Here is an 11,169-nt window from a genome sequence, read left to right on the forward strand (position 1 = left end):
GCTTAAATTACGCCAGCTATCGGCTGTAGTCCCACTTTACCGCGAAGTAGCTCAGACTACTCGCATAAAATAGTATAATTAAACTATTGATGTCGCGGTCGAGTCTAACAGGAGCTGCTGTTATCAGCTCGCATCTACCTTTTTGGGCATTACGAATAATGGTTGAGCATGACCACAACCTTTTTGCATCACAATACCTTTTTCTTGTTACGTGGCAAGAATTACGTTATTTTGTATGAAAGTTTGGTGGTTTGGGTAGTGAAAACCCTGCAAAAATTTGTATTCATTTTATTATATAAATTCAAAATAGTTATCACTACATATTTAATGGAAAAGTAATAAAACTTGCGGCGATAAAAATTATTGTAACTCATAAAACTATGCCTAGACCACTATAATATCTTTAGGTTTTCAAAACTATTACTTTTAAGATGTTTTCATTTTTACTTTTACATGTTTGTGGATTTTTCATCAAGTAAATTATGCCAATAAATTAATCTTGTCTTAATTTTTGAAATAAATTACATTAAAACTTTTTTTTAGCTTTTTCAGTGCTGCGGGTAATGGTATAGAATTGCTGCCTCGTTACGTTTTAGAAGAAGGCTTTAAGAGGTATATATATTTATATATCTATGCATACTAGATTTAAAAGATTTCAATATGTAATTTCGAATCACGTTTCTTTTTTTCCCTTTTTAATGGAAGTTACATACCAATACAAAAAAATCCATCAGCTCATAATCTCAACATTTCTACTAGGAACATGTTTTAATATTTGTATTTTTTTAGCGCAATATTCGGTTCATACAGCTATGATCCGCTAAGTGACAAATTTGAAAAAGACCAAGGTCATGAGTCGCAACAAACTGACACAACTACAACCACGGACGAGACGACTACAGTTGAAACAACTACGGAATCCAAAAATGATACTTTATTTAAGCTTAGACATATTGTCCGCCGATATAGTGTTAAGAGTAAATATATAACTTAGGTACAAGTAAATAAGGTAAAATTCGTAAATAAAAGAGTTGAGGTTTTATAATGTGGTATATTATAAATTGCCAGGAATGTTTAACTGACTATAAAGTACCTAACAAGCCTGTCAGCTAAAATACTGAGCCATTGTTTGTAGACTAACAATATAGAAGATATTATATGGGTGGTATACACCAAAACTCTCAGATAAACTCAAATCTATATTTTTTGTTATCCCATCCAGGTATTGTGAAAATTAATAAAATTGCGGAAATTAAAAAAAACTTTATTTAATGAATGTAGCTTTATTATATGTTTTTTGTTCGTCTTGCCTAATTTTTATTTAAATACAAATATGAGCTTAATGTGTTAATAAACATGCTTGCATTGCATCCATGTTTTTACTGTATTCCGAGAGTATTTTTCTAAGTTTTTCGAACAGAGCAAGAAGGATATTAATAAGTTTATAGACAGTGGAATCTCTTAACATATGTTGCAACAAAGAATATTAACAACTTAAGTCAACTAATGTTTACAATTTTATAGAAACATACATTCATACAAAGTTTAATTTTGTCCGTCATAATGATACAATAAATTACTTCTCTTATGAATAACAATTACATTTCATTAAATGTATTTATTGATAATATATAAGTCAAGGTTTATTAGTTAATTTTATTACATTACACTTGTAATAATCTACATTACATTACTGTACTTTTGATAATACTTCTCAATGCTATGTTAAAGTTATTTATATACTAATTATCATAACAAAGTAAAGTATATTTTAAGAAACTATTCTACTGACTTTTTTGTGCGTATATATTGTACAGGATATTAGTAACTAAATGCCCGTCTAACAAAAAGGTGATCTATTTAGTCAAAGGTTGAAATAGACATACATACATACGCATATAGGAATGTGTGAGTATTGCCTTTGCTTGCACGTCCATAAAATTGAAACAATGTAATAAAATAAAAATTTAAATCATTGTTATGGAACACAAGCTGTGCTCTCTGGACAAACAGAATTGAACGCAGTTTTATTTGATTGTCAATTCCTTCCATTCAGTTGCAGACCTAGATCTAAAATGTCATTAACTTGATGATGAGAATGCAGCCAATGAGGCACCTAGCTTTAAGGACTTATGATGCCAGCCAGCCAGCAAAGAAGAACAAGCAGAGAGCCACTGATCCAAGCCATTACTTGTGATCCACTAGCAGCTCTAGCCTACTCCAGTTTATATCTTCTTTGGTGCCAATGTTGGAAGAATTATAACAAATATTAAGGACATAGCATCCAACTTACCCTCTCTCATCCTGAGATTCTACATTTCTGCATTTAGGAGATATACATAAATGAGATGATAAAATTTAAGCCTTATAGCTTTTTTACGGAATAACTTTTAAACTTAAAAAATTACTACCATTAACTGACATGTAAAACTACAAAAATTATTAAAAAAAAAACAAGAATCGGAAAAAGGGCATAAGATTAATCTAAATATTATAACAAAAATATGAAATAGAAAACACAGAAATATCTTTAATAATGAAATACATGGCATATGTAGATTAAAACTATAAACGCATCATACATCTAAACTTTTGGTAAAGAATAATAAAAGTTGGTATGATTGACCAAATGACTATAATCAAACATGTAAAATTCTTAACAAAGAAATTACATAACATTCTTTACATTTTTATAATGAATGTCAAATATATTAGGTATTATGAGCATATTGATACAAATTATTTTAAATGTAACAATTGGTACTTATGTGACATTATTAATTAAATTACTGATTATATGACCTACACCAAATGCCACAGATAGAAAACCAATCAAAAGAATAACTCGGAAATACCTGAAAAGAAAAAGGAAATATATTTTTGTATTGCACTTATACTGTAAAATAAATAGAATAATTAGTTACACCCCTAAGTATTCTATTCATCAGATTAGAAAGAAAATACTCCACTTAGGTGTATTTATATAAAATTGGATCATATTTAACTAGAATGGTGGCCATGGTTAGGTTGACGCAGCATAGGTAGGCCTCATGCAAAATGTACCTATGACCTGGTCAAGATTTGCGGTAATACACTACTGGGGGAGGACTATGTTCAGCAGTGGGCAAACTAAGACTGATGATGATGATATAAAATTGTGAAGTAAATTATAAATACTTCTATGTTTACTCACCAAGTAAATTTAGATCGGTGTAATACTTTAATTATAGATTCAGTTTGTTTCACTGTACTTTCAATGTTACCAGAGTTATCAATAACAAAATGAGATCGTGCCACTTTCTGTTCAAGTGGCATCTGACAACTTATCCTCTTTCTTGCCACCACCTCAGAGAAATCATTACGTTTGCATAATCTTTCAAGCTGTTGATGATCTTCACTGCAATATACACATAATATATAATACAAACAACTGGATTTGTATTAAATTGACAATGAAATGGTATTACATTATTGAGGAGATTAAAATGGAAAAATACTTACCAGATTACTGTGATTATTTTATGCATAAATGCTAACATCTTTCCTGTTTCAAATAGCAATGGGACCTCCATTACAATGTATTTATGACCAGAGAAAAAATACATCATTGCCATACTCATCATAGCTTTCTGTATTCTAGGATGTGTTATTGCATTAAGTTTTCGCCTCTTCTCTATATCGTCAAATACTATCTCACCCAATTTCAGCCTGTTTACTTTTCCGTCGGGATATAAGACCTCTTCTCCAAAATAATCTCTTAATTCTTTCCATGCTTTTGTTCCTGGTTCTAACACTTAAAGTACAATGTGAGATTAAATAAAACGAGATCAAATTACAAAAACAAATTTTAATGAGATTTAATGGTAAGGTGGAGCTTGTATTGTGTTTGTAAGTTTAATAACACAATGAACTTAAATTAAATAATTGTTTAAGTACCTTTCCTAGCCACTTCATCGGCGTCTATAACTGCTATATTGTTATCGCGGAATATTGATAGCACTGTACTCTTCCCTGTCGCCAATCCTCCGGTGAGACCCACAATGAACATACTCGGAGTTATAATTGTATTGCTGTTATTAAAAATTATTCTTACAACAGAAATTTATCAAAATTCGACTATATTTATCTTTAGTATGATTTGACATATGACAAACAGTGACGGCTGACAGTGTAACGAGAATCTCTATTTGACGTTGACAGTTGTCAGTTCTATTTATTGGTTTATGAATTTTAAAATCAAGTTTATAATAAAGTTAGTCCATAATATTGAAGCCTTAGACCAACCTTAGACGGTCAATGTAGAAATTAATCTAGATTTATTTAAAACAATTAAAATTTTAAACAATACCAATAGAACAATCGCCTATTCCTCCTCTGTTGTTGTGGACAACGCGCTTAAAACAATTTCCCGCGCTTTTCTGAGTGTGTACCGTCATGTCCGTCAGTCACTTCACATCACTCGTGCAACCCTGGTTGCGGGTTAGTTTGGTTAAGTTCAGAATTGTTGGAGAAGTTTAATTTAAAAAAAACTATCATTGTATATTTAGCATTAAACACTTACATACTTTGTTTCATTAGAATTAAATTTCAGATTTAAAACATTCTCATAGGCAAACGTATCATGTATTCTTCCAAGTAAAAAACCTAAAGAGTACTTCCACATATAAACATGCTTATCCATTCTGCAAGAAATGTCAACCGCTACGCTACATGGATTTATTCGTAGCCATAATATAAGAAACTTTTGTCGCTATTAAGTGTCCGGCTCATAGACAGATTAAGTAGATCCTATAGAACCACAAATTACCTTATATTTTTTTTATAAAATCGAATATTAAATGAATGTCACATATTTAGTCAAGATCATCGCCAACTGATTATCTAGGCTAGATCTAAAAGGTTCAGGTAGTTTGAATTCAAAGGAATTGCTTAGTTTTTGAGTTATCTATGTAAATCTATAGGTATTGTCGTAGTATTTTGAAGTAGGTTATACATACATAAAATTTCCTCGGTATTTGACGACGCCAATATTTTTGCATGACATGGACTACCCCGCTATGCGTTTAGTTTAAAAGTCACTAAAACTTTTAAGTAGGTCTAGAACGAGAAATGAATCATAGTACTTACGTTTTATTTTTATCGTTAAATTACATTAAAGTATTATATGAAATATATAAGTAAACATTACGAAATGCATTCGGCTATAGAACGGTGCTCCTGCTTTTTAGAATAATAAACGAATCTGGAAAAACTTCCAGAGATATTTTACAATCAATACCATTGCGGCTGCAAGAAAATAGCGTTTCTTCTTACCGAAGAAGACAGTAACGTATGTGCAGTCTCTTAATGTTCTCCAAGTTCACGGCGTTGACCAATGTTTGGGGATGAATTGCTCTTTTGTCTCTTTAACTTACTAAGAAATTAAAAAATTGTATAATACTTCTAGCTGAACTAATAATTTCAGGCTTTAATAAAATTGCATCATAAAGATAATTAAATAGTCAATTGTTAATTTGCCATAGATCTGTTATTTTCTTTTATATCAACGCTCGTAATTAGTTGGGGCTTGAGTTTGTTTTCCAAAAGTAGTAATAATTAAAAAAAAATCATTTTCGCATCCGACCAATGACACTAATAGGTCTTGTTTCAACATGGTAACCGAAATAGACAACAAGGCTAAGGTAAGTGTTTGTTAAGATATGGAATAAACTATGTTTTATATTCTATGTTTTTGTAACTATGTTAAAATACAAATATATTTTCTTTAGAAAAAGGTTCTCTGAAATTAGAAATTTTATCGATTTTCATAGTTGTTCGTTGAATGGTTGGGAAAATCCGTGGGCGGAGAAATGGCAAGTAGGCGGGGTCACCCCATCGCGAGGGCCCGCAACCTAACAACCCTCTTCCTCATTACACGTTAGAGTGTGGTTGGGAAAGGCTCATTATCTTGTAAATTCGTGTAATAATATGTAAACAAGTGCAGCACTTGCGAAGAGCTGAAAAGATGTTCAACATGGATAGTATAAACGTAGGTTTATGTCCAGGTCTTGATACAGGTGTGCCTGTACCATTAGGAGGATCTCCAGCATCAGCTAATAGCTCTGACACTTTCCTTTACGATGACTCTTCGATGTCTGATGGCAGTCTCTACGCAAGTGATCAAGAAAATCTGTCTACGCCACGAAAAAGGTTGGTGCATTTTATTGCAACAGCGAATAAAAATTCGATTCAATGCCTTTGCGTGTTTTATATTTAATTGTTTATGTTTAGCGAATGTATGTTGTAGTCCTGAATATCCATAATCTGTATCTTACAGCTTTTATTTTATAGTAAGTAATAAATCCCCATATTGAACAATATTTTTGATGTGATAGTGTGAAAAAATAAAGTTCAATACATTTTAAACATTCCAAAATAATTTCAATTCACGTGAAAACTAGCAATACCAATTCTTTAACTTTTTTCGTAATTGCAAAAAAATCTCAAGGTGTCTCTTTTATAAGGAGGTTTTTCTTAAAAAAATACGCGTGCCTTTAACGCTGCAACAATTTGAAGAATTACATCTAATATCCGCCACATTCATGAATGATATTCCTTTCCATCGTATTAGAAACAAATGGGGCAAATTAAGGGGATTTCCCTTAAAACGATACGTCTATAAAACTTCAATGTGGCACTAACAAATTTATAGCGTTGTTTTCTTTATATGACCTTAATGTGACCTTTGTTTGTTAAGCCCTATTCATCTTTTCACGCATGAAGTGAAAAATTAACAATTTGATGTGAATATTAATAATGTTGTAATTGAACTAAAGCTTGCAAATCGTTATTTTCTTGAAAATCTGAAGGAAGTGATTTTTTTTGTTTTATAAATACCTATATACTTTAAGGGCTTTATCGCTTATACTTTTAAAAATATTCATGAAGTACAGACAAAAATAATGGTAAATTTTTAAATCAACTCATAATATATCAATTAAATCATCATCATTTTAAAAAATACACGTATATTATAACTACTCAACAAAAAAAAAACAATTTGACGATTGAGGGACGTACCATTAATGGGATTGGGAAATGCTTGTAGATCGGACTGTCGACGCCTCCACAAGCGTCGGTCGCGTTGTCCTCAGCAGCAGATGCAGCAACGGCAGGCGGCCAATCTCCGCGAGCGCAGACGCATGCAATCAATAAACGACGCCTTCGAGGGGCTGCGAGCTCACATTCCCACTCTACCCTACGAGAAACGCCTCTCCAAAGTTGACACTCTGAAGCTCGCTATTGGCTACATTAGTTTCTTGGGTGAACTGGTAAGCATATTTTGAACAATATTTTTTCTTACACTATGACTTTTCCTCGTCTTATTAAACCGTTTCCAACATACCCAAAATATACACAAACTTTCAATACAATCTGTACGTAAGGTCATTAAGAATTGAGAGTCAGGAATATTGCCTCATTGATTTCTGATATCTACAAATAATTGGCGTCATATATGTTTGTAAAAATCTATTTGTAATTCTTAACAGGTACGAACAGATCGCAGTATTTCAGACACCATGCTGTCTGGGGTCGGCAACGTTCAGAATAAGGAAGAACAGAAAAAGGTGATCATCCGAGGTAAGCTAGGACATAACTTATATCCAATTATAAATGGAAACCTAAACTTTGGAAACACAAGTAAGACTTAGTCGCTCTTCACACAAAATTTTGTATTTTAACAAAAATTACACATGCTGCCAAAAAATTTAGAATCGTAAACACAATGTTTAGATTCTAGAAGATGCCATTACCGTACTAAATGGACATCTATACTTTCCACCTACCCTACTAAGTTACGTATTTGTTTATATGTTCTCAATTCGGTAGCATCAGTTCATAGTTCATACGTTGCATCGGGGGTCGCCGCGCTGGGTCAAATGGTACCAGGGCGCGACCCCCGCCGCCCCTAAATTGTTTGTGCACCTTTTGATGATCGATAATGTCGCGATGTTAACCAAATTGCAATAACAAAAAAAATGAATCACCTTAAAAAAATAAAAGTGACTAACATATCTGTTATGCACCTCCTGTGATGTTAAGGGTTAAATCACAATAATACTTCGTACTAATATTGTTAATGTAATGTTTGGGTGGATGTTTCATTGAAGGTATCTTAAGACGGCTGTATGGATTTTTCTACAATGTTGGATAAATGTAGACCATAGTCTGGAAGAACACATAGACAAACAGGAGTTTCGGACGACATCTAGTAATATAAATTCCTGCAATTTGCGCTCTTTTAATAAAATAATTATAAGTGTATGTATATACGTAAAGAAAATAGTCAACTCTAACAACTATAAAAATTAAGTTTGATTAATCAATAGATTTTAGCATACTTAAATTAAAGTGCTAAATAATGATAAAAATAGGATTTTTTTCCTGTTATCACCATTTAATTTAGACACATCGTCCCGCCCCTCAGCACAATGATAAAATGTTAACGTGCGGATATCTGCGATCGATTGGTCCAGGTGTTGTGCCTGCGCCATTCCCACGGCGCGTCGCGTGATGACGCACCTCGTCCCGTGGGATCCGCACTAATCGAAACAATCGTCTCATTAAATTTCAATACCAACCCTCTGTTAATTATTTCAAACATTACAGATGTCAATTCATAAAAAACTGACTGTCGCCCGCGACTTACCTAACATCCATCCATCTATCCATCTAAACATTCATAAAATAAGTAAGATATGTTACAAGTTTCCAAATCAAAAGATGAATTCTTTTAAATATTCAGTTATCAAAATATATTGCTCATACGATTACGTATATTTACTCAATATGGGGCGCGAAATTTTTCGTTAAGTGAATGCATTAACAAAGTGTATTTGTTAAGCTTTGCGTTTGCGAATCACGCTGTAGCAAATTAAGTGCTCACCCTTTGTAAACACAAGGGAGGAGTGAATTTAAAAACTATTAAGTTCTTCACACCCCCTTATGTGACACGATGAACTTTTTTTTATTATACGAGTTAAAGCAGATATACAAATCATACTCAGAAACTTACTTTTTATATGATACCGTTTTAAATATACTTGTTAATTATACAATCCACGATTTCCTAGCAGTTCATAATTTTCCTAGACTGATTACAAACTAGTAGTGTTCATAATCTGTTGTTACGTTAAAACATTTTTTTATAAATCTTCTTTCGGAACCTTCAATACAATGACTTAAAATTATAAAAATAATATCTTCAATTAATATCCTTTCAAACGTTACAATAAAAACGACAAAAAATACTTTTCGTAGTGAGTGCCACATAATCTCTTTTTCAATTAATAAAAACACCTTATCGAAACATAATATAGGATTTACATAAAGATTATCGCGCACGTGTACCATTGGACCCCACTTCTATTGACTCTACCGTCGGACTCTACTCAATGCCCCACTCCTAAAATATGCAAGCTAGAGCCGAATAAAAATACAGTTCTCAATTTTTTATTTACTGGCTATTAAAACATAACATTCATACGTGCAATGAAAAATAACTGTGACATTTTAATGACAACTATTTGACTGTAATTTATTTTTGGGTATTTTGAATCTTATCTTTTTTTTGCCAAAATGCCCATTAAAATATTACTTGCTCGGCAAATCTTTGATTCAACGGGAGTTCCGACCGTAGAGGTAGATATGGTTACGGAACTCGGTCTCTTCAGAGTTGGCGTACCAAATACTGATGTGAAAAAGATTGCTGAGGCAGTGCAGTTGCGTGATAATAATCCTTCTGAATACCTGGGAATGGGGGTAACCAATGCTGTTAAAAATATTAATACGATAATCGCTCCGGAACTTATAAAACAAAACTATGAAGTCACAATGCAAAAAGAAATAGATCAATTCATGTTGGCTCTTGATGGTACCGAAACTAGATCAAGACTCGGAGCTAACGCTATTATGTGTGTTTCAATGGTTGTTGCCAAAGCTGGAGCAGCGAAAAAAGGAATGCCTCTATACAGACATATTTCCGACATGGCCGAAGTCACCTCCATAATAATGCCTGTTCCACATTTCACGATACTAACTGGTGGAGTACTAACCTCTAATGAATTGCCTTTTCAAGAATATTCAATAATGCCCACAGGTGCTTCTTCATTTTCCGAAGCGTTGCGACTAGGTACTGAAATTTATCAATACGTCAAGAAAACTATAATTTCAAAGTTTAAAATGGAAGCATCATACGTAAGCGATAACGGCGGTTTTTCTATTCCATTGCGAAGTAACAGAGATGCTTTAATTTTTCTAACGGATGCTATCAAACAGTGCGGATACACTGGTAAAGTAGAAATTGCTTTAAACGCCTCCGCTACGGATCTATTTAAAGATGGAGCATATGACTTGGAGTTTAAAAATCCCAACACCAATCCTCAAGACTACATGTCCTCCGATAAGCTTGCTGAATTGTATCTTGAATCTATGAAAGAGTTTCCGGTATGCTCATTCGAAGATGCTTTTGATTACGATGATTGGGCTGCTTGGTCCACACTGACCTCTCGCACTCAAGCTCAATTATTTGGAAATGATTTGACTCAGACTAATCTTAGAAGAGTAGGGTTGGCTGTAGAAAAACGAGCTGGTAATACTTTAGGTATCCGTATCAACCAATCGGCAACACTCACGGAATTAATAGAGGTATTCAAGTTGATAAAAACAAGTGGATTTGGTGCCGTAGTATGTGACAGATGGGGTGATACGGATGATCTATTCCTCGCTGATTTGGTGGTTGGGCTTTCCGCTGGCCAGGTAAAATGTGGCGCTCCTGCCCGATCTGAACGAATGGGAAAATACAACCAGATTTTAAGGATTGAGGAGGAACTAGGTGCGTTAGCAAAATACGCAGGAAAAAATTACCGCGGTTCACTTTAATTTCCTTTTTTTTCTCTCGAACTAAAAGAAAAAATAGTCGACGAAGTAAACTCCGTGTATTTGGATATTCATGATTTGTGGTACTCTTAAATGCATGACAAGCGGTGTAATTACCGGAAATGTTCAATATGTCCATTGTGATATAGTCCTAAACTGTTATTAATGCACTTGTATAAATGTTCGTCATACTGTAGGGGTGTGCTATTTAAAAATATCGATGTCTTCTCAAAAAATAAAAAATTATACGTT

The 11,169-nt window shown here is 33.2% G+C and overlaps 3 protein-coding genes across 3 annotated transcripts; 2 read left to right on the forward strand and 1 right to left on the reverse strand.

Annotated features, from left to right (window-relative positions):
* Positions 1–414: 414 nt before the first annotated feature.
* On the forward strand, positions 415–1,268 carry LOC106126153 (uncharacterized). The gene is made up of 3 exons (XM_013323639.1): positions 415–475; positions 544–612; positions 790–1,268. The coding sequence occupies exons 1-3, from the start codon at positions 432–434 to the stop codon at positions 992–994; spliced, it is 318 nt and encodes a 105-aa protein (XP_013179093.1). The 5' UTR covers positions 415–431; the 3' UTR covers positions 995–1,268.
* Positions 1,269–2,553: 1,285 nt separating this feature from the next.
* On the reverse strand, positions 2,554–4,148 carry Dpck (Dephospho-CoA kinase). Its single transcript, XM_013323663.1, has 4 exons — positions 3,937–4,148; positions 3,502–3,793; positions 3,194–3,397; positions 2,554–2,855 (listed from the first exon to the last, which is right to left on the reverse strand). The coding sequence occupies exons 1-4, from the start codon at positions 4,046–4,048 to the stop codon at positions 2,765–2,767; spliced, it is 699 nt and encodes a 232-aa protein (XP_013179117.1). The 5' UTR covers positions 4,049–4,148; the 3' UTR covers positions 2,554–2,764.
* Positions 4,149–6,106: 1,958 nt separating this feature from the next.
* Positions 6,107–11,169, forward strand: LOC106126148 (enolase). The gene is made up of 4 exons (XM_013323631.1): positions 6,107–6,189; positions 7,088–7,310; positions 7,530–7,618; positions 9,639–11,169. Exons 1-4 carry the CDS (start codon positions 6,131–6,133, stop codon positions 10,918–10,920), a joined length of 1,653 nt encoding a protein of 550 aa, XP_013179085.1. The 5' UTR covers positions 6,107–6,130; the 3' UTR covers positions 10,921–11,169.

This window comes from Papilio xuthus, unplaced genomic scaffold (assembly GCF_000836235.2).
Source record: "Papilio xuthus unplaced genomic scaffold, Pxut_1.1 DF825017.1, whole genome shotgun sequence".
In the NCBI taxonomy this organism is placed as follows: Eukaryota; Metazoa; Arthropoda; class Insecta; order Lepidoptera; family Papilionidae; genus Papilio; species Papilio xuthus.

Coding starts and splice junctions, on each gene's coding strand:
- Dpck (XM_013323663.1), bottom strand. CDS start 4,048: ATGTTCATTGTGGGTCTCACCGGAGGATTGGCGACAGGGAAGAGTACA. Junction 3,398..3,501: donor AAAATAATCACAGTAATCTG/GTAAGTATTTTT, acceptor TGTATATTGCAG/TGAAGATCATCAACAGCTTG. Junction 2,856..3,193: donor CACCGATCTAAATTTACTTG/GTGAGTAAACAT, acceptor TTTTCTTTTCAG/GTATTTCCGAGTTATTCTTT.
- LOC106126153 (XM_013323639.1), top strand. CDS start 432: ATGTTTTCATTTTTACTTTTACATGTTTGTGGATTTTTCATCAA. Junction 476..543: donor GTTTGTGGATTTTTCATCAA/GTAAATTATGCC, acceptor ACTTTTTTTTAG/CTTTTTCAGTGCTGCGGGTA. Junction 613..789: donor TTAGAAGAAGGCTTTAAGAG/GTATATATATTT, acceptor GTATTTTTTTAG/CGCAATATTCGGTTCATACA.
- LOC106126148 (XM_013323631.1), top strand. CDS start 6,131: ATGTCTGATGGCAGTCTCTACGCAAGTGATCAAGAAAATCTGTCTACG. Junction 7,311..7,529: donor TTAGTTTCTTGGGTGAACTG/GTAAGCATATTT, acceptor AATTCTTAACAG/GTACGAACAGATCGCAGTAT. Junction 7,619..9,638: donor CAGAAAAAGGTGATCATCCG/AGGTAAGCTAGG, acceptor TAAAATATTACT/TGCTCGGCAAATCTTTGATT.